Source organism: Microchirus variegatus (assembly GCF_963457635.1).
Source record: "Microchirus variegatus genome assembly, chromosome: 1".
NCBI lineage: Eukaryota > Metazoa > Chordata > Actinopteri > Pleuronectiformes > Soleidae > Microchirus > Microchirus variegatus.
Window position 1 is genome coordinate 30,687,257 of NC_139802.1, and position 27,506 is coordinate 30,714,762.

A 27,506-nucleotide genomic window follows, 5' to 3' on the forward strand; every position below is an offset into this window, starting at 1 on the left:
GCACGTTTTTTTTTTTTTTTTCAATCCCTCACAACCCCTTGTAGAGAATAAGCGTCCTCCCCCGAACAAAAAAAGAATGCAACCCTGAACCACAAATTAAGAGTTTTAGTTGCACAAACATTTCTTAGGGGCAGAGTTGCTCCGGAGGCAGAAATAACCTCATCGGTTGGGTTAAAACCTCAGGTGGAAGGACACAAAAGAATTAATGTTTCTGGTGAGAAAATTGTTATGGCTGAAGCCAAATGAAAGAGGCAACATTTGAAACGGGAGCTTTAATGCCGGAAGCTATGATTTCAGAAGTTAACACAGAATAAATAAAACCTCTCAAGGCTGACCTCAGCCATTCTTTAGCCTACTTCAGAGATGTGTTGGGGAACTAAAGATCCAGGAAAACTGGTTTCAACAGACCAGGTTCTTACTGCCAATCAGGGTAATGGCAACAAGCCTGTGCAGACGGGCAGATATTGTCCTGGCACAGGTAAGGCAGCTGTAAATAAGCGGTGTGTTGACAGGCTCATAAACAAGACCTCTTCTGACATATTCATCCCTCTGCGGTCAACAGGAGGACACTGACTGGACAATCAGCTTAAGAAGCCCCCTCTGGTCCCTCCTTCCTGCATCGTCGGTAAAAATTAAATCAAGGTGCTTCCGAGAACACGGGGGCTTTGTATTAAAAACAAGGGAACAAAAAACACCCACATTGTGCGCCTTACACGCATCTGTTCTTGCTCTGCTGATCCTGCAAGGACGTTACAAGTGTTGCATTGTGAAGCTTTTTATTTTTTTTACGAGTCCACAGCAGGAACTGATGTATCCAACTATCCCATGGCTATTAAACCAGGATGAGCGCCTACATTGAGAGACCTAGCTGAGATATTACAGGAAAGGTGGTGGGTGTATTGTTGATAATAAAGTTATCCTGCTTACATTACTCTACACAAAAGCCAGAAGCAAAAAGAATTTCTTATTTTTAGTTGGAAACAATGGGCTTAATAGTTGTGGAATGCTTTCTAAGGCTCGCAATTCAGGGTTGTCTTGAAATTAAAGATTTGGCTTCTGCAGTGAGATGATAAATACCCTTGTCAATGGCTCCATACAATAATGACAGACTGTTTTGGAGGGGTATGTCCTAGTTTAACTTTCCCATTGCAAGGATTTTATTCCCTCCTCTTTTTCTTCCTGTGCATTTGATTGCACGTCTGCCAAACGGCATCAAAACCACAGACGCACTATGGGAAAATAAATGGGTTTTAAACGACATAAATTACACTATGACAAAACAAAACAGATAAAAAAAAACCTCCACCACAGATTAAAATATACCCACAAGGATCAGATATCAGCATGTTTGAAAACCTCCCCCCATTTCACACTGAACATGATGAAAACTCCCTCACACTTCTGTGCCCTCGTAGGCACCGTGTTTGAGTTGGGTAATCAAATTTGGCTGCATTCTTTTGGTCTGATGCAAGGGGGATGACCAGTGGGATTTACTGATCCTTCTCTCTCCCCTATTTACCTTGGAAAACTTTTGTTATCTGTGGTCTAAAGGGAGGGAATGCTGCTTCCAGCAGGAGGTAGGCTAATACCACGTACACCTCTCTGCTATGGCCTCTGGCACACATGAATCCATGCAAACCCTGAACTTCATTCAAAGTGTGGGACAAAGTGTGGGACAAAGTGTGATCGCGGTGAGCTGGGGGCCCATAAGAAAAGGCAGAAATGTTGCCGTAGAGCCGCTTTAACGCGATTCTTTTACTAGAAATATAAAATTGCATGACTTTATCTCAGAGACGAGGAAAAGTGGAAACGTGAAAACAAGGGGGGGGGGGGGATTCGATTTCTTCTGGAGACATTTATGCCACAAATATGCGCCTATTCTTGGTCATGGAAAGCGTTTCAGATGAAACTGTCCACTAAATACTGGAAAAGTGTGTTTTGTCAGCAGTAAATCACAGAAGACCTGAGGCGGTAAGGTACACACCTCCTTGAAGAGCGATGTTGAGGTCAGGGAGCCGACACTAGACCCAGGAGGAGTCCAGGATACCTTGGCCAGACCATAATTCCACCTATTTTCATAGCGGCTCTGATGCTGTTTATTTTGAAAACATTCCTACTTTTATGGCTGGTCACTGCAGTCGCGAGCGCTTTAAAGTTCTGCCTTTGTGCTTTTAGCCTCATTCATCCTGAATCTGTCACACTGGAGTGAAACCTTTAACAGTTTCAGAGCCTCAGAAATAAAAAGAAAGATTTTAGAAAACAAAAAAAAAAAAATGTTTTGGAAAGCTTGTGAAAAATCTGATATTTTTAGACCAAAGTTGTCCGGAGCAGACATTTTGTGTCTTGGTGCGTCGGTGTTGCATCCCTTTAAATTAGAGCATTTTGCAGCCAAAGAAAAGAGTTTTGATCTGATTTTATTTTTTGGCAGTGATCAGAAACACCACTTACTGCACAAAAAAACATGTGGGAAACTCCTGCATACAGTGGCTGACAAATAAATAACACCAAAACCTGATAAATGAGCAGCGCAAACAAGAATTTCAGTTTTTTTTTCCTTCAGATTTGGCAAAAAAAAAAATTGCATGGAAGATATAATGTGCTTTCCAACAACGATTCTGCAAAAGATTGAGCAAATATGCTTCTATAATTGAACATGAGGACGCAGTAAAATCCCAGCGATTGCTGCAACATTAAGTCCAGAAATCCTGACGCCGCTTGAGAAAAGTTTAAAAAGCGTTAAGGAAAAAAAAAAAAAACGCAGGTGATTTATTTGAAAAAGTCTGTCAACGTCTGTCTGTGATAATGATGTCATCATTTCCAGTACATCGTGTCCAGCTTCTATGTGGGATGAAGGAATGTCAAGGACAATGCCAGACAAGACTCTGGTGCCCTGGAATCAGAAGAGGCTCCGCGATAAACGCTCCCTCTTACATGCAGTAGTTACGTCTCAGAAAAAACCCAAAACATAGTGGCTGTGTTGCGACACAGCCAAAGACATTACAACACATTAAATACGCCCTTCCAATGTGAGAATGTGTGTTTTAGGGCAACATCTTTGGGTTTTTTAACTGCAATTCCCAACCATCAGTTTACACTGACTCACATTTCCAAGACCTGTGTTCAAACTCTTGATAGAGGAGCGACGAACAAATCAGTCCGAGTAGGAAGGAGGGAGGGTGCTAACTTATCTCAGGCCTAAGTTATGTGCTGAGGTATCACTGTAGACACTTAGGCACCAAGCGAGAAGAAAAAAAAAACACAGGCTGGGAAACACAGCACCCGCAAGATTGAGAAAGAGACTCCCAAATGCTCTAATGAACTTGACTTGCTCTCTGAAATATGTCAGACGCTTTATCACACAAGAAGCATATTATCTGGGAATTGCAACAGAGTTGAATTACAGACATTATGGCACCGCAGGTCTTTATCAAATAAACAATTACCGTATGCATCGACAGCTTGTTTATTCTTTATCTTGATTTATTTACCACGCTGCCCCCCCCTTAAAGAACCAATACGAAGTGTTATTTAGGAGAAGCAAATGTTGATACCCACTAAGTTTTCCCCCCCCGTCCCTAATAAATGTGTAATTTTCCCCCATATTAAAATTTAAGACTGCTGTATGTTCCCCCGTTTTTCGGCACTGTGCACAGCCAGTTCATTAGCAGAAATGAATAGCGGAGGCTTGCTCATTTAAATGGGCTGTCTTACATGACTTCTCGCCATACTCTGTTCCTGTCACATGCTTCCAAGAATCATTGACTCTTATTATACATGTAAATGGCTATCATAAAAATAAAAATTTCATTTAAGATTGTTAATGACTTTTCGCAGCAGTCTGGCTTCCTTTAATGATTATACCCTGCCCCCTAATTAAAAGTATTTATCTTTCAAGCATCCGTGACTGGGGCCCCAGCAATCAGAGCTGCTCAGGAAAAGACGATAAGTCTGTCAAGTTAGAGAAGGTATCACCTGCCTGGGATTAAGCAGCTTGTTAGTGAAGAGGTATCACATGTCGTCCGTTGAATTACAATAAACACAGATATGATTTGGAAATGCAGAAGACGGAAATTCTCACCTCCTGGTGCTTTTCATTTTCAGCAGCCCATTTTTTTTTTATGTAAAGTTATAAATTACTGTAAATATTTAATGCTGTTTACCTTAGAGCAGGAATTTTCTTGAAGCGTACAACCAAATGGTCTCCGTCGCCCACAGAGAAACTGTTTATTGTGTCTGCGCGCTGGGTGAGGCGTCGTCAGGACTTTGCCGTCAGACCTGGCTCAAATAATGTTTGCAAAACGCTTTGTGCCGTTTGTTTAAACCTACTCGCGCACCAGATGGGTGGGGTTTTACGAACGGAGGCGACACGGCGAGTGACAGGAGGTGCACAAAGTCGCAGTAAAGTATCTGGAAGTCGGCTCGGTTCGTGTTGTGATTGCACACCTGGTAATGCAGGTACAAGAAAAGCTAGATGTGTTTTTTGGGCATTTCCTGGAACCGATCTACGAGAAACACATTTTGAAAATTTAGATTTTTAATTACTTCTGATACCTTTACATCCTTGTGCACCCTTTAACATAATACTTTTGAATCTCTGCGTTCTCTTTGTCATTCAAGACACCAGATTGCAGATTTGGTTTCACAAACATTTCTTCGAGGCAATAATAATCTGGTTAAAAATGTCTGCGGGCAGACACTCAACCGAGTGCCTTTTCACTGACTTGTAAATCTTTTTGCTTTTAACTCCTCCAACATCTCTACACCCTCTGATTTCAGACACTTACCAGTACCGTCAACTGAGGCACTCAGCATGTCGTTGTCGGGCCAGATGTGCTCCACGCCGCTGTCCCTCATCTCGTCGTCCTCCTCCTCCTTGGTGAGCAGGCTGTGGCTCTCCACGCGGGGTGAGGCCTCCGGGTTGGTGATGCTGGCCGGGCTCCCCGTGCCGTTGATCAGAGGGTCTTCTTCAGAGACGGGCAGCTTGTCTTCCTCGTCTGTCTCTGAGCCGGTCTCAACCACATTCTCGTAGTTGAGAGCTGCAACACACACAAAAAAAAGAAACAAGGGAAGTCTGGTCAGTAAAGTCGAGTTTGGCGAGTCACTGCAGAGAAAACAATGAGGTTTACGTGGTATAAATAAATAAAGATTGGATAATGTGGAGTCAGTTTGCCAAAAATATCACAACGACAGCAATCTTTATGATAAAATATTGCTTTCTGAAAATGTTGGCAGCTATTAACGTTATTAATTAAGCTATAAAGGCGCATACTTAAAACAATGCATATGAGCATCAGACACTTGGTTAAACTCGGAGCATAAATCTGAAAATGGATTGTGACTTGTTTTGGAAATTGAGGTGTATTCCCAGATTGAAAAGGTCACCACCCCACATCTTTGCTTCCACCAAGGCGTAGGCGTTTTTTTTTTCTTTTCTCTTTCTTTTTTTTTTTTGTGGGTTCCACCCCAATTACAGCATCCGCGACTGGAATTTGTGACTGAACCACAGCGGTGGGCAGACAGCTGTCGAGGAGATGCGAGTCAAAATAGCCACTAATTTTCAGTCCTGCTCACATGCCTCGGATACCAACGTGCTGCACCTTTCAGGACGGCTCTGCTCCACAGCATACCCGTCACGTTTGAAATGCCCTGCATTGCACATACAATATTGCAAAATGTTGTTGCAATGTATTCATAACCTATAGTAATTCCGATTATTCTCTGCTTGTATCCCCTGGATGTCTTCGCATTTGCATTGCCACTGAAGCGTGAACATAAATGTAAATGTTTCCAAACATATGAAAATATAGGAACGCGACGGGGGCCTCGAGGCCGATTGACTGCACACATTCACGGAGGAAGGCTGACATACATACCACCATGCACACAACACAACTCCAGAACAGCATCAGTAGGACCCGTCTGGTTTCGCAACACTCAGGTCCCAGACATATGCCTGCTTTTCTTAAAATAGACAGCCTGTAAATAAGGGCTGTGAACTCAATCAAAGGTGGCTTGCGTGCAAATTAGTCACCGCCATCGGCAACCATCGGGCCGCGGCGTAAATCGCGGCAGAAAAGGACGTCATGAAGACTTATTGGAGGAGTGCAGATGGAGCACAAGGCGAGCCAAAAGCATGGCATGGGGGACACACCTCACTGGCAGCTAGTACAAGAATGTTCTGCGGTAAGAGCCAATCATGGGAGGGTGAAGGTGGAGGCTTTTTTTTAACATGCTTTACTTACATTTATGTATCAACTGATATATTTCTAAAAGCTTTGATGTTAATATTTTCATTTTACTTGTGTGTTAAAATAACAGCAACCAAGGCCTGAAAGGGTACCTGCCTCTTGAACTTCCCTAGAACCGAGAGTGCCAGCCAGATAAAGTTCCTGCATGACATTTCTGAAGATATTATACATATGAAAAGATAATCCTCCCCACATCTCCTCCTAACACGTCTCTATATGAGTGACTGGTCCGCACTTGCCTTCAGCGAACAACTGCACAACAGGTGCAAATTAAAATGAAAACAGGGCTTTCAAATGTGGGAGGGGAGGCAAAGGGGGGGAGGAGTGGTGGCAGGCAGGCATGGGGGTGCAGGAGGAGGAGGGTGGGAGTGTGGTGACCTGCTTCGAATACCAATCGACGGAGGAAACAAAACCTTTTCAAGAGGTGTGATCACAAGGGTTTAGGCAAGTTCAGACTCAGTAATGCTCCTTGGAGATGACAAAACCCCAGGCTGGAGACCCAGGAGCTGAGAGAGACATTAGGAATTCCTGGGTGGTCTACATCCACCTTGGTACAACTGATATTGTGCCTTTTATTGAGAGGTTGTGTGTGTGGCTTTTCAGAGTAAAGATCTGACATCAAATCTCTGGATGACCGAGGCACAAAAACAGGTTTAAAACTTTTTCTGAATATCTCAACTCAACTTGTGGTATCTTGATGTTTTGAGGTGTGTGAAATGTTCTTTGAGATGTCCCCATCAGCTCTGTGTCCCCCAACTTTCAAAAGAGGGGGCAACAGGAGCGTGGGGCTGGTAGAACAAAAGGCCAAGAGGCTTGGGAAGCTATCAACCCGTCACTGTGAACCTGATCTCTGGATGCAGATTCAATGACAGTGGAGCAGGGGCCACTGAATGAAATTATCTAAGGCTGGACAGGTTTTAAAGGGTCCATTCTTCCCCAATAAAAGGAGTGAGGGAGCTTCTTTTTGTTTACATCCACCACAGCAACGCACACCGCTCTGACTTCTATACTCCCATGTAAAGGAATGAGGGAATGCACCATTGTGGCACCAAACTTTCGCGGCATGATTATGAATATAGGCCGCGGCGAAGCAAAGTGGAGCTTTTACTTTTTTTTTTTGTCACCGTTTTATGTCTCCTGCTGCTTCCCCCCACCCCTCCTCATCTCTCGTGACGTATTGTCCTCAAGTTTCTGAACAAATTTCAGCACGGGGGCGTTGAACTGTCTCTGAAAGCTACAGTAGACGCAATCTTCCGAACGTCAGCTGTCTCCTCCGCATTCAACGTATACCTCCAGGAAGGCGAAAATGACAGCGGGGTGCTCGTCAAATCAAACGTGTAGTATTAACATCAAGAAAGCCGCCATTGTTTAGGTGCCACCGTTGACAAGAGCCTCTCCCTCTCTGAGCATGAAGCATCTATTGGTATTGTGTCACGCAACAAAGTAATTCTAACCTACTAATATTTCGCAGGCAGTTATCCCTCCACCCCCCCACCCCAAAAAAAGCCCTCGCTCTTAATCGGCCTTTTGTGTTCGCTGAGGAGAGAGAAAGACAAAGAAAAGATGATGTTTACTTCTCCGATGCCTCTCCTCTCCTTTTCTTACCTTAAGTGTCACCCTCGACAAAAGCAATTACGGCAGACATTTTGCAAACTATTGCTACCTGTTTTCTTTCTTTTTCCCCCTCTCTCTTTTTTTTTTAATCTCTCTCACCATTTAAGGTAAATAAAGGGAGTCTCTTTGACTTGAGTTTGATAGATAATTAAATTGACACATGTAACAGCACAATTCTTGTTTAATATTGGGTTTTAAACTATCTGACATAACCCTTTCACAGGCCTGGCATTATTCTGTCACTCAGGAACAAACTACAGAGAGGAGAGGAATATTGTATATTGATTAGGATGCCTAGAAGCATCAGAAGTGACAGTCGGAGAGAGAACCAGAGAGCATGGGAGAAAGCCTTATTAAATTCTCATAATTCCTCGAGTAAAGAGAAATAAGGAAGAAAAACAATAGTGCAGGCAGTACTTAGTTGTGACAGTTGTATTCTGCAGATACGGAGAAGCCAGTGGCTTTAATTTAGTGCCGGGTAACAAACTTCAAAATCTAAAACGATTGTATTCGCAAAGTATCGGGGTTGACAGCGAACAAATGGCCGCAGTGATCAAAAATGCCTTTAATGTCGGAGTCATAATCGACCCCAACAAATCCCAGAGATAATGCATTTGGTGTGTGATTCTGACAACAGTCGTGGGGCCACATGCTGCATTCAAAGACACCCGAAGTCACTCGGAGGAATAATGCGGCCACCAGCTTGTTGCCTTTGAAGCTGACCCCATGCATATGTTTGTCACAAAACTTGGAACGTGTGCGATTTGGATTTGGAATTTCTTTCAAGCAGAGACTGTGACAAAATGGCAGAAAATTAGCTTCTTTTCAAACTTGCAGTAAGTCTTTACATACTGTATATTACTTTATTCAACAGCTAAGTCTGGTTCCAACCCGCCTTTTTTTCCAGATATTTGGCTCGCGCTTATACTTTTAAAAACTAAATACAGCTGTAATTTGCACAGGTGCCCAGTTGTAACCTGTCAGCAGGAAAGCACATCTCAGCAGGATGTCAAAATTCCCAGGGCTTCATTACCAAAGTACTCATAAAATTAACACCATTAAACTTAATATCCCATTATTGGCAGCTCGAAGTGGACGTAAAGCAGGGTTTCAAGTGTTTTGCCTCAGTCATCATCATCTAATAGGCTAAATTTACTTAAGCAAGAACATTTGAGAGAATCCAATCCGTCTTTGCATCGCAGACCCACAAATCTGCCCCTGCACATCTGTGAACGCCAAGTTCAGCAGTGCTACACCTGCACTCTTCAGCAAGAAAGCCATTTTACAATGCCGACAGGTATAATCACATTTATTTAACAATTCCCAAGTAGTCGTCCAGTGCCCAGAGGAAGCTGCACTAAAAGCCCTTCCTGCTTGAGTCTCAGAGCCAGAGAGAAAGAGAGCTCTTTGTGCTTCGACAGGCTAATGGTAGAGGTGATGGCTGCGGGGAGAATTACTAACACCCACGTTCACGCTCTCACACTAACCCCAGCTGACTTTTTAGTCGAGTGTCGAGGCTTAGCTCCAGGTGACACGCTCGGCCTCCTACGCTGATAATGAGCCAGGACATTCTCCCTATTGGATGATAACTGCTCACGCTCGCTCCCTGTCTCATGAATGTGAGCCAAGCAGATCACCTGGATGGCTCCGAGGGAGACGGGGAAGCAGGAGCGCCCAGCGAGTAACTGTATGTGTGTGCTCACGCATCTGTGTGTGTGTGAGTAGGAGGGCATTAAGGTGGAGGAGAGGTCGCTGCCTTGTGGGTATGGCCAGTGGAAGCGGATTCTCACAGTGACCTTTTGTCTGCCAGTGTTCCTGTCTGCAACAGTTCAAGCACTTCTTACTCCTGTCTGCACCTACAGCAAGACGAGCTCCACAGTGTTCTTATCACACTTTTAGACGAAAATCCCCAAAAAGTTTTCAGAGTTTGACATATTCTTGATGGATTTGCACTCGTCTCAATGTTTGGTGACATTTTACTTTTGTGCTTTTTCACAATCCAAGAAACTGGATAATTTTTTATTTTTTTTATATTAGAAACTAACAATTTAAATTCCAACAACTGGACTTTCTTACGTATTTCTGAACCTTTGACCAAAAGTCAGAGATTGAATAGGAAAAAAAAAGGAAAATATGACTTCTGTATTCACCACAATGCATCCCAGAAAACTAACTTTCCGTCAGACAACCGGCGTTGTTTATAGGAGAATTCAAACACAAGTCACGCCAGACAAAAGAATCGCAGCCGTGTTTGGATATTTTGTGCTATCTTGTCTCAGTATAATGGCGTGATCGAGCACAAGGGGGCAAATCAGGGCCAAGTCAGTGAAAGGACGGTGGCAGAGGGCAAACAAAAGCCCTGAAAAGAGACAGAGAGGGAGAGTGACGGGGTGAGGGCCAGGGAGGAGAGGGGAGGGGATGGGAGGGAGGTGGGGGGCGACTTGGGAGAGACGATGAATGGTGAAAACTCAGTGAAGTGTAAACGCAACCTGGGAGAAAGAGAGAGTGTGTGTGTGTGTGTGTGTGTGTTTGTCTGGACAGTGTGTGTGCATGTGTGAGGGGGTGTCGCTGTAAAGTGACTTGTATGTTTAACACATATGACTTATTGAAGACGATTTTTAAAAGCTACCTTTAAAACTCAACTACACTGCTGACAATAAACTACCATTTTTAAACCAGGCACCTTTATTAATTTTTATGTCATCTTTACTATGACAGGTTTGCGCCATTTTCTGAAATGAACACCGAAATATCTTAATTTGAACTGCAAACGTAAAAAGATTTTTTTTGTGTGTGTTAACAGAGAAAGCTTCAGCAGCAAGTCACCGCCACACATCCATCAAAATCACTTCTGGGTTTTTGTCTGTGAGGAGGACCTCGCAACAGCGCTGACTCTAATTCAATTAAAGTCCCATTTATTTGCCAAGGAGGCCCGAGCAACAGGCTGGGGAGGGAGAGCGAGGCAGAGAAAGCTACAAGGTTTGCTCAACAGCTCAGAGGTCCCACCTTTGCCGGGTCCTGCATGGATTCACCATCTGTGCCACCCCCCCAATACCCCTCCCCCCATCTCAGTTCACACATGTTCCTGCCTCGAACAAATGTTCGGAGTAAACCCCACCACCACCACCTCCACCTCCCTCCTCCTCCTCCTCCTCCTCGTCACACAAGCCAAAGAAGAAGAATAAAAAAGACACACAAAAGCTTCCCCTGGCTGCCCTCAGGACTCCCAGGCCAGGAGAGTGGGAGGGAGAATTCAGAGGAGAACAGAGGAGGGGAAAGGTTGGTAGGGGAAGGGAGAAAAGGGGGAGGAAATATATATATATATATATTTATATAAGTGTGTGTGTGTGGTGTGTTTGTTCAGGGGGTTGCATGGCTGCATGCACAGGGCGATATGTATATATATATAAATATATATTTATATATATTTTATAAATTTTGCTCAGGTGAGCTCGCCTTTTGCATTCTGATGTTTTGCCCCAAAACACGGCATGCAGCGGCAAGAGGGGGGGGGAATGGTTAAAATTAGAAAATTTAATTTATTTGATAATTTCCCAGAATAATTAGAGTTAATATGGGTTAATTAATATGCAAATCTCTCAGCAGATGTTCGGCAGTGAGGCTGCGCGTGACTGAGGAAAAACAGCCCCCTTCTACTTTCTCCTGCCTGGTTTTGGCTGTCAGTTATTGGGCCGTAATTACTGTAACTAACCAAATACACACACACACACACACACACACACACACAGTGAGGGGAAAAAAGAAAACGTTTGCTGGGTGAACTGCTTCCAGTTTTGGAGTCTTTGCAGGCAAAGCGCTGCTTCTCACACACATAAAGGGAGACCATTGCTAATTTCCCCTCCACTATAAAAGCCCTTTTTATGCTTCAAGCTGAATGAATGCAGCGAGTGCTTTAAACTATTAGAAATTTGTGAGGCTTTGTGTGTGTGTGTGTGTGTATGTATAAATGTAAATTGTAAGAAGAACAGGCGGCAGTGGAGGCGATGACTGTGACAAGAGCACCTGCACGTTAATATCGAGTTGAAAACACAGCTAATAAAGCAGATGTGTGGAATCTGTCTTGCCATATTAAGGGGGGCTGATGTGTGTTTACATGCATGTTCTCAACTGAATATTAATGCCGTAAACATTTATAGTTTAATATGAAATGGAGAAACTAGGAAATAATCACTATTTCACAGACGATGTTCAAAATTTGGTAAAAAATAATTTAAAAAAATTAAATGCTGTCAATAACTTCATAAAAAAAAATCAATATTCAACAACAAATATTTTGAATTTCAAATACTATGAATTGTTGCATCACAGTAAAATTAATACACTCAGGACGTCACCTTGAGATCTGAGAGATTACAACGGGGTTTTTTTCAGTATTTATATTTTATAGACCGAGATTATGATGAAGATTAAGATGTAATTCGATAAAGAAAATAATCACTAGTCGCTAAATCCTCCTAAATATTTCTCTTTGTGTTCGTATCCTTGTGGGAGGAGGGAAGAGTTACCTTTAATAGAAAGATTTAATTCATGAATTCTTCCCTGGGGAGGGAGAAAAATATAAGAGCCTATCTCAGAGTGCTTGCCAGGGTTCTCCTGTGGTCAGCTCTCTACAATAATAATGTGTTTCTGATAGCGTGTGTGTGTCTGTGTGTGTGTGTGTCTGTGTGTGTGTGTGTGCGCACGCCAAAAGCTGAGACTGTTATCTAAATCGTTCGTCCTTCTCTCCGGTCTAGAGTATCCCTCTCTCTCCCATTTTCTCTCTCTACATTGCCACCCCTCCTCCTCTTGCCCAGTCTCAAAGAGACACCGTGGCTCTATGCCACGAGTCCACGCCCTGGACTACACACACACACACACACACACACACACACACACACACACACACACACACACGCACCTAAGTGGACACAGCAGCAACATGCTTTAATAAAAATAGACGCACAAACACACATGACAAAATGGCATGTGGAACATTTTTTTTTTTTTTTTATAAATAGACGCACACTCCTTCACACATGTAAACATGTATGCGACTCACAGAGAAGTACACACCATGTCACAGACACACTCAGGTGGTGGAATCTGCCCGCGTGGACTCATGTATCATGTTAGAGTTTGGAGAGGGGAGAGAGCGCTAAATTGATACTCACAGCCTTGTGTTATCAGGTTTGTGTATTTAATATAGAACCTGACAGTGTGTGTGTGTGTGTGTGTGTGTGTGTGTGTGTGTGTGTGTGTGTGTGTGTGTGTGTGTGTGTGTGTGGAGACACTGTGAGCCAGTGTGGCCTTGCAGTACTGTGTGTGTGTGTGTGGGTGTGTGTGTATGCAAGCGCCACCATGATAACACATCTGCTTTGGGTTCATCTGTATATGAATCATTCTTATCTGCCCTGGAAGTGCTCCACCACTCCTGTGTGTGTGTCTGTGTGTGGGAGTGTGCATTTTGTGTTCCTGTGTACCACGGTGTGTGTTTCTCTGTGGGCTTGTGTCACTGTGGGTATTTACAAGAGGTGGGAAAACAAGAAAGGCGATGAAGGAAAAGATCGACTTTGATCGTAGATAAAAGCATAAAACAAATTCACCTGAATCGAATTTACATTTCAAACCTCGCTGCTGCTTCGGTAAAGTACGGAGGTTTAACAGAAACAGAAACCAAACGCTGGGATGTTTTTTTCCCAGGAAGTTTTGAAACTTTGAAAACATACACACAAATATGTTAATATTTAACTGAATTGAATCAAGACCTTCATCTTAAACAGATAAAAACGTACCTTTCAAATATTTAAAATTCACCTCAGAACTTCCTCGTCATGTCTGTGACACAGAGACGTGACACAGTCGAGAGGACGAAGGCCTGATTTTGTTCAAATTGCCAGGATTGTTTACTTAATCCGTTATCAGACACCTACTAAATTAAAGCACTCAAGGCTGAAACTCACATTTGTCAGCGTATCCTCACACCTACACGGAAAACTCTGTTCCTTGCAGCACAGAGAAGCAAAATTCAGCTATTCTTCATCCCTGACGGCCCCCACGTGCCTCGTTTTAATAAAAAAAAAGAATCTATAAAAATAAATTACTTGCACTAAGTATATGCAAATTCAAATGTAAGCAATCATTGCAAAATTAATTTTGCCAGAACTGATTAAAAGCTTTAATAAATCTATATACAGTATTGCGCCAATCTGATATTGTAAATTTATTACACTCCCTGTAAGATTAATTAGAAAGCGACGGTAACATATTGCACTGCCAGGCCAGATTACTGTACTTTTTTTGTTAATAACAGTTAAGCAGAACCTGAGCTGTAATTACTGGCTAACAGGAGCTTTTGATGCTGATTTCCTTCATCGGGAGAGAGAATGAGACCCAGTTGCTAAAAAGAAACAAATGAAGGCTTCTTTCCCCAAATGCAGTGCATCTACTTTTGAAAAAATAATTAATCACACCCCTTGAAGTTCATCTTCTAATATCCAGGAACAAATCCAGGAAATCTGAGCTGGAAGGTTTCAACTTGGGAACTGAGGACGAATTAAAATGTAACGCATGTGTTTGGTGGGTTGAGCAAGGCACCAACGCAGTCAGGGTGAGAGGTTGAATTCCCACAGAGGGCAGCCAGGGAGAACAACAGTCCGAAACAGTAAGATATCCAAAAAGTCTTGCACAACTTTTAATGTGCAATGAAGTGGAAAATAACTTTCTCCACCTTTCACCTTGATTTGTCACCACTGCAGCTGTTATTAAGACATCAGTGAGGTTGCAAGGCAGTCATCCCAGACTCTTTCACCTTTTATCTCAGTCGCCAAAACTGTTGAGCAGGAAAAACAACCAGTTTGATCTGGTCAAGGTTGTTTTGCATTCTTGTTCACAGCGACACGGCCGTATCTCAGCAAAACAGCACCTGAGAGCTAAAACAACCGCTTCTCACTGCCGCCACTCAGGTCTCTCACTGCTCCTCAAAAGCAACAACAGAGAGTTTGGAAATGCAGCCCTGCGACATGTAATGTCTGGCTGTTATGTTCCCTTGTGATAAACGAGGGTGGCCACCATTTTCTTTTTGGTTGGTTTTTTCAAATACGAGTGGTGAAACATCATGAACCGAGGCCAACAATGAAAAGAAAGAACAGGAGGGAGCGAGACCTCTTGCTGTCATAAAACTCTGCCAGTCACCAGCTGTTTAAAGGTCGATCAGTGTGTGTGTGTGTGCGCTTGTGTGTCTTCGAGGGGGGGGGAGAGTCAAGCGGGGATCTCAGATAGACTAAAGAGATCAGACAGGATGAACCAGGGGAAAGAGGACCAGGTGAGAAGGCCACAGGAGGATGAGAAAGGGGGGGGGGGATGAGGAGGGCCGAGTCTTCTTCCTCTCTGGTCCGAGCCAATCTGGGGGCCTAGGGCCTCATTCACATGGTAATGAGGGTGTAAAATCACATCTGTTACCCCTACAACACACACACACACATGCACCTACACAAATACACACACATGCGCACGCACACACACATGCACACAGCAGATCTTTGACACCTGAATAGCATCCCCACCAGGTATCAAACAAGCACCAGGAAATGGTGACTGTGTGTGTGTGTGTGTGTGTGTGTGTGTGTGTGTATGTGTGTGTGTGTGTGTGTGTGTGTGTGTGTGTGTGTGTGTTCGGTCCTCAGCAGGAAACCATTTAACTGGGCCCTCCAATCAGTATACGGCACACACACACACACACACACACACACACACACAGAGAAGAGGTAGCCTGGGCCCTTGTAGAGAGGGAGAGCCCTTTGGAGAAAGGCCACTATTTCTGACACTGTTACCAACTTCCCAATTAGCTATCAGCCAGACAAAGGGGTTTGTAGAGGCGGGGCAAAGGGGTGGAGCTTGGACAGATATAGGGGGCTTTACTTATTGTCAAGGCAACAGCCCCAGTGTCCCAAACCATCTCCTGGAAGCTCTTTTTTTTTCATGTTAGACATGATCTTTCCGCAACTTGTCAACAGCGTGTTGTGGGCACTTTGGGACGTATGGATCTAAAAAGGGCATGTTTTAAATGTAAACTTTAATATATTGTGTCAAAACTGAACTTTACGTCTGTTTAAGTAAATGCATAGGCCATTACAGTCATATTCTAGAGTGAGATTCACATTACATCCCAGTATGTCAGCGATGTATGATGTTCGGCTTTTGTAAATCAATTAGAGTTCACATTCGTGGCCTTTATATTGCGATCACCGCTGTATTTTTCTCACCTTCGTGTGTGTGTGTTCGACGGGGGGCCAGAGGCAAGGTACGCCAGGTGTAAGACAGCAGCGAGATGACACAACTTAACCTCTCTCTCGATCTCGGTAAACGGCACAAACAGGCAGCACTGCAGTCGGAGGCCCCAGAGCCCATGACTTATACATGACGTGGGTGGGAGTAAACAGGAGCAGACTGAGGCGTTTTGTTTCCTTTTTTTCCCTTTCACCGGTTGGCCTTTTTTTTTTTCATGATGTACCTGTCTTTCTTATCTAGCCGCAGGAGGGCGAAAACTACTTTTAATTACATGGTGGGAGTTGAGGGTGGAAGCAGGAGGAGGGGGGGTAAGGATACCTAGGGCTCTTTCACATACTGTGCCAAGACACCTTAATAAGAAAGCTAGGACCTTAACTGGGAGGTTCAAAACAGCAACCAGCGCCATGTTTAAAGGCATGACCTTCGATATATGTATTTATTGTATTAGCTTAGTGTTTGCAGCAGAATTAGCTCAAGGTCTGCTCCTAAATCAACCCGCACTATTACAGTTTTCCATTTTTGACACAAAATGAAATTCCAATCACTCAGGAACAAGTGCAAGTAAAAGATAATTGGCTCATCGTCAACAAGGAATAAAAATGATCTATAACTGTTTTGGGTCATTACATTTCAGCAAGTACAACACATTAAATACTGAATAAGTGCTACTTTCTGCGCATTTGGAATAATCTGTGCCCAAAGTATTTACTGGAAAAACATTGTGTAGGTTGAGGTCAAGTTTAATAAGATAATTAATTTACCACACTCTGCAAGGCAACGCGGAGAAGGGAAAAATAAAAAAATAGGTTAAATCTAGATTCAAATTTGAATTTTTCTACTGTCAGCTAAGATGACAGAGTCAGCCGTGTATCTACGGCTTACATAATTGAGCAGCTCCAATGGCTTGACGTGAACGGCTACAACACATGCACATACACACAATCGCACACCGCAGTCTCCATATACTGTAAGTAAAAAGGAAATTTTGATCTAAGCCTCCCACCCCCCCACACCTACCCTTGGGTTCTGCCTCCCCGTGTCTCAATCCTCTCCTTTTTTTTGATCAGTGGCTTGAAAGAGTCGAGCATGTGTGAGTGTTCAGGTACCTGGGGTATGCTAAGGTGCTAATTAGCTCGGTAGGATAATTGATGTGTAGATTACACCGTTGAACAAATGCTCTGACTTGTTTGTTCTTCGCACTTCTCAGCCATCATGCGAGGGAGAGAAAAAAAAATCCTTCTGTGTTGCACCTCCCACCCCCCCTTTTTACCTCAGCCCTAATGAACAATTTACCTGGCTTGTAAAGGAGGTGGTTAAGCCTGCCAAGGCTGAGGGAAAACAAAGATGGGGTTGCACTGGAGTTCATTTCCCACAGGTGGAACTACTGTCTCCTGTGCTTCAAGACCTGACTCTATTCCCTGGTGTTAGCGAGGCTGGCTATGGAAGAAGAGTATGTGTATATACGCTTTGCCAAACCCTGAAGGAAAGGATGGTGAGCATACATAATTCCAAAAGGGAAACAATTTTCAAAATGAAAGAGCATGCGATTAAGTGTGCCGGTAGGCTTCCATTGTTCTGCCCCCTTCTCCTATAATGCTATTTCCTCCATCTTTTGTCTTTGGGACGCTATTATTAGCCGAGCATGCACGTGAATAACCTCCCCCTCCCACATGCGTCCGTTCAATAGGGTTTGAATTTGCTCATTAACGGCTAAGAATCCGCAAACACATTCGCTGGAGCTTTTGCTACTGCTAATAAACTAATCATGCCCTCTCGTCTAATTGGAAAATAGAATGAGGGGAGGAATGAGAGCTTCGCCTGAGGATTTTAGGAGCTGGGTTTCTGTCGCGCTGGCAGGGAAGTGAAAGTGGAGCCCATTAGCAGGACAGATGTAGAGGCAAAAGGTGAACGTCTGAGACGCCGGCGCCTTGCCACACTGCGAGACCGCCCGTAATCTGTCACCCGCACTAGTTTACAAGTTAAACACATTATTGTGCTTATTGAGTCTCATTTCTGGGATGCATAGTGCTGGCTGCTCTTTTTCTCTCCCTTGTGGAGCACTTTACAAACCTGCCAGGCCACTGTCATTGCATGCAAGCTATTACCATTTTTCTCAGCAGTACTGATTAGCCAGGCAGGCAGGGCAGAAAGAAAGAGAGATTGGGGAACTGAGCCAAAACATTAAGTCTTACACTCATTGTTTCTTCATACTTCCTTCACATTCTTTAGAAACTTCATCTCAGTGGCTCAAGAAGCTCCCATGTGGCTTCACAGGTCTCCAATTTTCACAGCTCCCGGAAGTCATATCATTGCCATTTTCCCTCATAAGGCGCAAATGATTTGCACAGTGTAAATGAAAGGAAATGTGTTCGGCAAGACGTCCAAACGTGCCGTTAACTCTGTGTTTACCGATGAATTAAAGCCCACCAGGACATAGTTCAGCCATGAAAAATGCACTCAATACAACCTCCCTGAAGAAGATCATTTTATTCTCTTGTTATTGTGTTAGTGGCCTTAGGCCCCTCTAGTTTGCTATGTCGGTGTGATAAGGAAGAAAAAAGATGAGTTCTCCCTTTTTTTGATCAACCCTGAACTCCCTGGGACAGATTACCGTGTCATTGAAAACCCGGGGCGGCATGTTTGGACTACACCGGATTGGGAGTCTTGCTGACTAACTGGCAGTTTCCGTCGCCAACCTGATAACTCTCCTCCAACATCCCTCACCCCAGCCCTGCAAGTGAGCAAGCCAGCTAGGCAGGCATGCACTTTTTTTTTTTGTTTTTCCTCCCTGCCTTTTTCCTGTCGCCATCTCGGTATTTAATCTAACACCGGCAGGCGGCAAGAAGGGTTTACTCTTCCCCCCTCAAAGACAGCTTTGCGAAGCAGCGAAGGCAAAAGTGGGAGGAAGAGAGCTGAGGACTGAGGCGGGGAGGGACAGGGGAGTCGAGGCAAGGCACAGGAAACCTGGGCCAAGCGTCACTTTTAACAAAAGCCTTTCATCTTTCTCTCCGCTTTCCCCCAAGACAGTGTGCTTCCAGCACTGGGATCCTTTTAAGTACATACCTGATAAGGAAACTTTTTTTTCTTCCCTTTCGAGAGTGCATAAAGGAAAGTATCCCCCTCCCACACACATACACACACCCCAGTGTGGTTAAAACCCTCTCATCGCTTTGAACGTCAGATACTGCGCCTTTTATCCCCGACAAACGGGTTTCCTATGGCTATTAACTCATTCAAAACAGGTAATTACGGCGGGCAAACAGAGAGCGCCACGGATCAGAGTGAGCCGCTCAGGCCCACTCCACCTTTGCAATCAACCCAGCCGACGTCGAAGCTCAGGAGTTAACAGGACAGAGGTAGTCACGGATCCATTTGCGGATAACTGCACCTAATCCATTTTAGTCAGAAGTCACTGTGGCAAGACTGTGTGAGCGCCAGGGGAGGACCGCGGATGTATCTGATGGAGGGGTCATAAATCACAGAGAAAGGGTTGAAAAACTGGAGCTCCCACAAAGGGACAGAGGTAGCAGACGGAGTGAAAGAAGGGGAACGCCCCTCAGAGGAAAACAACTGAGGCTATCATCACCTTAGTTAAAATATCAGCAACCTCAGGCCAGCAAACATGGGACTGCTAAACAATGCCCTCTTCCCTGTGGTTGGAGAAAAGAAGGATTCATGCAGAACCTCTTGTGGGTGGTTGTTATTGCGGGACTATTCCCTCAAGTGCAGTTAACGGAGCAAAAGCCAATTGGTGGACATTTTTATCCAAAGCGCCTTTGCTGCATACATTTTTAGCCTGGTTAATCCCAGGGGGAGTTGGACTACAGGCCTGGCAATGTTACCAACTTTCCCATGGGGAATTGAACCTTTAACCCTGTCAGAATTAGCACTTAAGTTCAACCGATCTCTACTAGTTTGTGCGTTCAGAGCACCCATACTTCCATATCTTCCCAAAAAGCAACAGAGTCACATTAAAGATGGCATGGGAAAGACAGAAAGAGAAAGGCTGGAGATCGGAGACAATAATCCAATCCAAGTAGACCTTTTCCACCTATCTTCTCATCTGTACAGGAAGTAAATGGTGACCCAGGGGAGCACTCACTCTTTCCTTCCTTGTCTCCTTTTTTCCAGCGCTGTTTGTTGTTTCAGGTAATGAAAACAGAGCAGCTGACAGAGACGTTTTCATGTTGTTTTTGTGACCTGGATGACATGCCAGAGCCTCCTGCAACGCTTGTTCAACCCAAAGGTGAAATTTGACAAGATCCTTAAACATTCTCCGCTTCTCGACTCAAATTTGGAAACAAGCTGTTGCGTAAGAAACTCTCTGTATCGATGGTAATGGGCAGCTAATTGATCCCATAGGGTTTTGTTGGCATGAGAAGATATTATTTACTCTTGCGACAGAGGGGATATTTCAGCTATGATTTTTTTCCTCCTCCCCCCCTCCTCTACTGCCTTTCTCTAATGTGACTATAACTCTTAAATTCTCTTATCTGTACAGGGCATGTAAGGGGCAAAGGGGGCCAATGTCTACACATTTTCCCATGTGTTTGTAGGGTGACAACCAGTCGTCCATTGCATTGCAGAGAGGAACCAATCAGCCTTTAACACCTTGACTCTCCTCTTTAAATGTGGCTGCTGCTGGTGAGCAGTATCACCCGCCTCAATGTCAGTACTACAAATTGGCTTCCAACAGGAATCTAAGGTGCCAAAGAGCCATTAGATGGACAAAGGCTTGAAGTCTACCCAGGGATTAATGTGTCAAAATCCTTAAGAAGCTGGAATCAACCCTCTTCATTAGGACCCGCTAGAAAAGAACAAGTCAGATTTTCTCTTTCCGCCAAAATCAGTTGACCTCAGTGTGAATTCTACAGTGGATTTAAATACTTAAGGCTCCAACTAGAACCTCGGATTTTGTACATCTCAGACATTTACTTGATAACTTTAATACACGTGAGGTGGATTTCAATTATTATTACTGGAGTTTTTTTTTTACTATTTATAGGATCAAATAAATAATGTTTTCTAATCTGTGCCACAAGGGCTCCGATTAAATATTTCCATTGCATACGCGGGCTATTACCTCAAGTCTGAGATGAGCCCAACACGAAACAAGAAAAAAACACACATCTGCAACAAGACTGGTTGCCAGCAAAGCCCTTTCTCCAGTTAAACTGTCGTAATCTGCACCTGAGACAGTGGATTAGGTTTTTGTCTCATTGAAAAAGGAGGAGGAATGTAGAGGGTGCTAACCAAGGCTGGCATCTTCATTTCCTGTGAATATGCCCTTGTGCTCCTGGAGAGTTACCTGACTCAGCGCAGTCAGTCGGCTGGGTGGCTGACTCGCCGGTCACTCGGCTGACTCGCCGTCTGCTTGTAGGAACCAAATCCTGCACCAAGATAACAGCTAATCATTTGTCACCCTGAGAAGCAATTCCCTCCAATCATCCAGGAAGAGAGCACCACTTTATTCTGTGATGCTGTCAGGATGGCAAGAAATTACATTTGGCCATATTCCCCCCACCACCAAATCTCTCCTGAGCCCTGTTTGGAACGACAGCACAACAGCTGACAAGACTGGAAATGACTGTCTTTCAAAGCCCAAACACAGACATACACATGTAACTGCACATTTCTATTACTATACCATATATTATATTCTGCTTTACCGTTTAAAACTGACACTGGTGTCTAAATGGCTATAGTGTTGAGAAGAATGAGTCTTTTCAGACACTGTGAAACACATTTAGTCCGGAAATACAAGAAGGCATAATCACAGGAGCTTTGGGAAACTGTGGGAAACACATGCTGGTAAAAAACATGCATGCAGGCCTGCATAACATCACTCTCTCTCACTCTCTCCCCCTCTTTCTGTCCATGCAGCTGTTTCCTTTTCAGATTATTCCTTAAGTAGTCGCACTGTGACACTTCTCTGCTTTCGCAGCTCGACAATAATTTGGAATGTAGTGACATCCAAGTGCCGGGGCCCCCTAAACTATGATTTGCATGTAAGATGACTTAGTTGTGTAAACTCTGCTGGACAATAGCTTCAGATGGACCGCACAACAAAATTGAACCAGATAAGGCCGTTTGTCACTGCAAGCAATGAAGCAACTCTCATATGAAAATCATCTAACGGCTTGTTGCTTTAATGGCAAAGGAGCTAAACGAAGGTAAAGCACAACAGCGGCGGTTCATAACGTTTCATATTTTGAGTTCTCAAACTGGCACTGGGACGTCTGCCCACACTGCATTGGCCATGCTTAATTGCATTATGCATGGTGTGGGTATATTCATAGCTTATATGAGCAACAAATTAAAAGGGAAAAAAAAGAGACAATATTGCCAGAGTGGAAAACGACCTCTGACATTGAACGAATCTGCCGATTTATTTAAAAAGGCACCATCCTTTTAGATTAACAAAGCCAAATTAACATCAGTTCGGGGAGAAGAGCGAGGTAGCACAACCTGAGAGGAGATCCGTGCGACGGTTGCGTTTGGAAGACACTCGCTTGTTGATGGCATAATGCTAAGCCTGTGTGTTGAAGATAAGAGTGCCATACAGTAGGCCCTAGGCCCAATGCTGTTTGTGTACAAATGTGTCTTATGTGTCAGGGAGTGGGGGGATGTGTGTTTGTACACAGATACATATATATGAGTGCATGTGTGTGCAAGACAAATGAGAAAAGTGCTCGACAGTGTGGAGCAACTTATCTCTTTTTATGGGGAACAGTTGATGAATAAAGCGGTCCACAGAAGACAGAAACAATTCAAGAAAAGCATTCAGGATGGAGTTTAGATTGAGGTGTAGTTTTAGGTGTGTGTGTCTGTGTGAGATATAGACGGGGAAAACAACAGCCATAAAAACAAGGGTACAGTTTTATATCGAAGACACAGGCTGCAAACGACTGTCTGACTTTGAAGAAGAAATGTGAAGAATTGATTGTGCCTATACAAACATCCTTTTTTCCACACTTTTTAGGTCGCATTTGGGTAATGCTCTATCAATAAATGGATGTAGCAATCATGAAAGAAGGAGTCAGGGAGGAGCGAGGGAGGAAAATGATCACCTATTAGAAATTTAAGAGCTTTTTTTTTGCACCAGCACAAAAACCTGGGGGAGACATCTGATTTTTCTCAGGTTTAACTGAATAATGTATGCATACTTTCACTTGGGCATGATGAAGCAATTTTGGCCTTTTTACAACCTGCGAGAGCAGGGGTGGGCTTCACTTCCTGCTCTTTTGAATTATTCAGACGACCAGGTGGAAAGTCTCCGAATACTTGCCATCCTTTTTTTTTTTTTTCTTCTTTTAATGGAAAGTAATTGAGGTGGTTTCAAAATGAGTGTGTGTTATTTGAGATGATGCATCCTTAAGTAAATGTCACAACACTCTTGTCCCTGAATAAATTCACAAAAGCTGACCTTTTCTCCCCAGCTTGTGTGCTTTCACCTACATCTGAACATTCAGGTTGCACTCTTTGAACGTCACTCTGGATCAGAGTGTCGGCTAAGTGGCTAAAATGTAAATGTAAAATGACAGGCCCTGGAGATCTCCCCTGCCCTGGATGTGTATGTGTCTTCTGTGTGTGTTTCCCATGTTCCAGTTCAGGTTTGCCCTTGATAAAAGGGAAAGAAAAAAAAAGGAAAATGTATTTGTGCCGAAGAGGAGGGAAAATGAATAGAGGGATTTGGCATCACAAAAGTGTGTCTGACAGGTTGAAGGGCTGGAACCACAAGCAATCGGACACCTTGGTGAAGCGGCGGCTCCTGAGCAGACATAAAAGGGAAATGTGCGATATAACACTGGAGGACTCCATACAGGTTGTGGTTCCAATGTTCCTTGTATCGTAATAAACACTAAACTTTTTGTGTTGTAATTATATGTTGATGATTTAATAACACGTGAAAATGAGTGATTATTAAACATCTTGACTGCCTGTATCCTCTGTATTTCAGAGATATAGCATGTATTTATTGTGTCCCACCGCCTTAGTGCTTCTCGCTGACTCTTAAATTTCCCTCTGGGATAAAGAGACCCGGCATCAGGCAAAGGCCCTATACTGTTTTAACACACATGCACGCTGAGCTGTCTGAGACAAAACCCAGGTACTAGTCCCCGCAGAGCCTTCAAATTACTTCAAATCGATGTGGTAAAATAAAGCAACATGCATAATAATGTGTTAGCTCTCCAGTGGGAGAGTAGAGGGCTGAGAGAGGAGGATAAAAAGAAGGAAAGCTTTCCCAGGCCAGGCAACGCTGCTGCTTTCTCATCTTTCTCTCAAACTCCAAACACCCCACGCTGCTCGCTCCTCTCGCTGCCCTCGGTGGCCAAACAAAGAGGAGGATGTTTGTCAGAAAAGTAGCGAAAATCAATAAAAGCACAAGACCCCACCACCAGCCACCTGGCCAAAGGCTCGCAGTGCTCATACATGCTGTTACGAGTGCAGCTTCTTCTCTTCCTCATAGGTTTTTTTTTCTCCTTCCTACGCTAGCCTGAGCAAGAGATGAGTCGAGAGGAGGAGGAGGCTGGGGGCCACACAGGAGGCCTGAGGAGCAGCTGGGCTCCTCCCACAGTGTTGCCTGTGGGCTGTCTGCGTTGCTCCAGAGTTTGGGCAGGAGGGCAAAAAGGCCACAGAGCAGTTGGACACTATTACCATCACTGCTACCACCGACAGTCAGATTTACTGCATTTAAAGTAGTGACTGTAAAATCTCTCCTTGGCAGTCAGCGCTGAAGTATTTTCAGCAACTGTGCGAACGCCATTCGGTAAATAAAAGGTGGGTTGAGCAATGTTGTCTGAGCCAGATTTCAACTGAAGCATTAATGTAGTGAAGTGATATTAGATAATCCATTCTTCCTGCTACAAAATAATTTCAATTTCTGAATGCTCTTCGCTCATGAGGGAGTTCTTTACTTTTTCATCGCACATTTCCTCCTCTAATTCGGTTTTTATGACTTTCGAATTGCACATTGTTAATTCAAGACGGCGTCTATTTCAGTGTGAAACCCTGTCCCACCAGCGATGTCAGCCTATTCCTCTCTGACATCATTTATGATGGCTGACAACATCAGCTGAACATCTAAAATAAAAATATGACTCAACGTTCCCTCCTTCCTTCTCTCTCTCTCTCTCTCTCACTATGAGACACTGTTCTGGCAACATATGGCAAAACAACATAAAACCCCGACTGCACTCCAACCGTGGCTCGCCCTAAAAATGCTGCTGCGCCCTGTAAAGTGAGAGCACTCGTTTCCTCCCACACAACACGAGGGCAACTCTCGCTTACACCCAGAGGTGAACACGTTTCACTTTCTCACCTGAGCGTTTGGCGAATAACAGTGAGCTGACGCTCTTAAGAGCTGTGTTATTCTGCTCTCCTCAACTCCACTTACCCCAGCAGTGGTTGAGGTCAGCAGAAATGGCGGCTGAAGCCTCACGGTTCATTCCCTGCCTCGCAATCTGTATTAGAACGTCTTAAAGGAAGGGCTTTAGTGACCGGGCAGTGTTTTTCATTCCTCTATTTTCCGCTCTGGATAAGCTATGCCAGGGATGAGAGAATCCCTTGGATAACTGTTGTGTTACAGCAGAGGCCCGCCCACGCTGAGACCTCATCACGACTGGCTGCTATAAGGGTCACAGCAACTGCCCTCGACCTCGCCACAGCAATGGGAGGTAGATGTAACAATGTAGGAGGAGGTTACGCATGAGACCTTTACGCGATACTTTCCTGGCTGTTCTGCGCGAGTCGAGGAGACGAGTGAATTTGGTGCAGGTCTTGCCATTTCCCTACCTGACACTGGCATTGCAAATTATGTATTTATTGACTGTTTCGGTGCTTTTGCATAGATTTTAACCTTGATGGAAATTAAGTCTGCTTTTGTCTGTAAAGTGAATAAATCTGCAAATGGAATATTGATCGCGTAACCTGTTTACGGTAAAAGAGAAAATGTTTATTTTATTTTCCTGACCTAACTTTGGGTGAAATTATCCATCGAAATGCACCTGAAATGTCTCTATATGTCGCTTTTTCATGTAAAATCTGCACTCATTAAAACCTCTGAAATTCCCAGTGGCAACCACCGGGGAGAGAGGGGAAAAACTGAGCATGGAGCCTAATTGCAGTCCTTGTCCGCTCTTACCTGCCTCCCCTCTCACTCCAAGGGAGGCGGGGGTGCACTGAGGACAAGGACAGACATGTGTGTGTTTGTATTTTAAATAAACATGACCCTTGTGGTTTCTCCCAAGGCGAGACACGAAAAAAAAAAAAAAGCGATGCCTAAGTGCGAGAGAAAGGACTCTCAACAACAAAGATACCTTTGCTTGAGCGAAGAGACAAGAGGAGTTATCGCAAAGAGGTTGGAGGGACGGTGGTGGAGCGGGGCGGGGGCTCTGGGTGAAGTGCCATTCAGCGCCACTTAAACCTGCACTCGCCGCGGAGACTAAAAATAACAGAAAGTTGACCTCATGATGCTCAGTTAATAAGATATTAAGAAATAAAAAAGCCCCGTATCCAAGAAAAACGTATGGTAGCTGAATCAGCCTGGTTCCTCACACGTTTGTATCTTGGAGTAAAGAAGAGCTAAAAGAACACAGTGTGCCTCTAGATAGAGCATATCTAAAAACAAACAAACAACAGAGTTCAACAGGTAAAGGTTCAGGCTACAGAGAAGACAAAAAAAAACTTTCTGTCTCTTCCCTAATCTTGTATTCAAGGACATCTGTTGCGCATGTTTGTCTCTCACTCCTCACTCCGATTGTTTTCAAAATTTTAATTCCAAGGAATTATAAGGACGAGCTTATTTGTATTATATGAATGAAAGGAGGTGGAAGAAGAGAGCGGAGAGAGTGAAATCTTCCAATACGAGATTATGACATAGCTCATAAATATACTTAGCCTTATAAATATTTGAGCTTGGCTACTCCCCTTGCCTAATGTGCTGTACAGGCCCTAATTAAGCCAGTATCTGATAGATGCCACGACATAATGATGTGCGGGTGTCTGGTGGTGGGGACAGGGAGGCAGGAGGAGTGGTGGCGGCGGCTGGGGACAGAAGTATCATCCGAACCACTCGCTTTGTAATAATGATAGCAATGTTAATGATGGCACTGCTACTTCAATTAAAACTACTTAGCTACTACAGCTGCTGCTGCTGCACTGACCCCCGACATAGCTGAGAGCACAGAAGGAAGAACGACCCCATTCTTTTTTCCCTTTTTTTTCTCCATTTTATGGAATTAAAATGTCACTTCTAAACTGGTCTCGTTTTCAAATTAAACTTTAGATTTCGGAGCATCAGGTTTGTTTTTAGAGGGATTCAGGTCAATCTGAAAAGAGTAATAGAATCTGAGCAAA

At 43.9% G+C, this 27,506-nt stretch overlaps 1 protein-coding gene across 2 annotated transcripts in view; it reads right to left on the reverse strand.

The window, feature by feature from the left end:
* The window catches only part of zeb2b (zinc finger E-box binding homeobox 2b), an 81,270-nt gene that overhangs the window by 15,497 nt on the left and 38,267 nt on the right, over positions 1 to 27,506 (reverse strand). For both annotated transcript variants that reach the window (XM_083893328.1, XM_083893327.1), the window contains exon 3: positions 4,785 to 5,036. In XM_083893328.1, the coding sequence (XP_083749454.1) occupies positions 4,785 to 5,036 (252 nt within the window). The remainder of the gene's footprint in view (positions 1 to 4,784; positions 5,037 to 27,506) is intronic.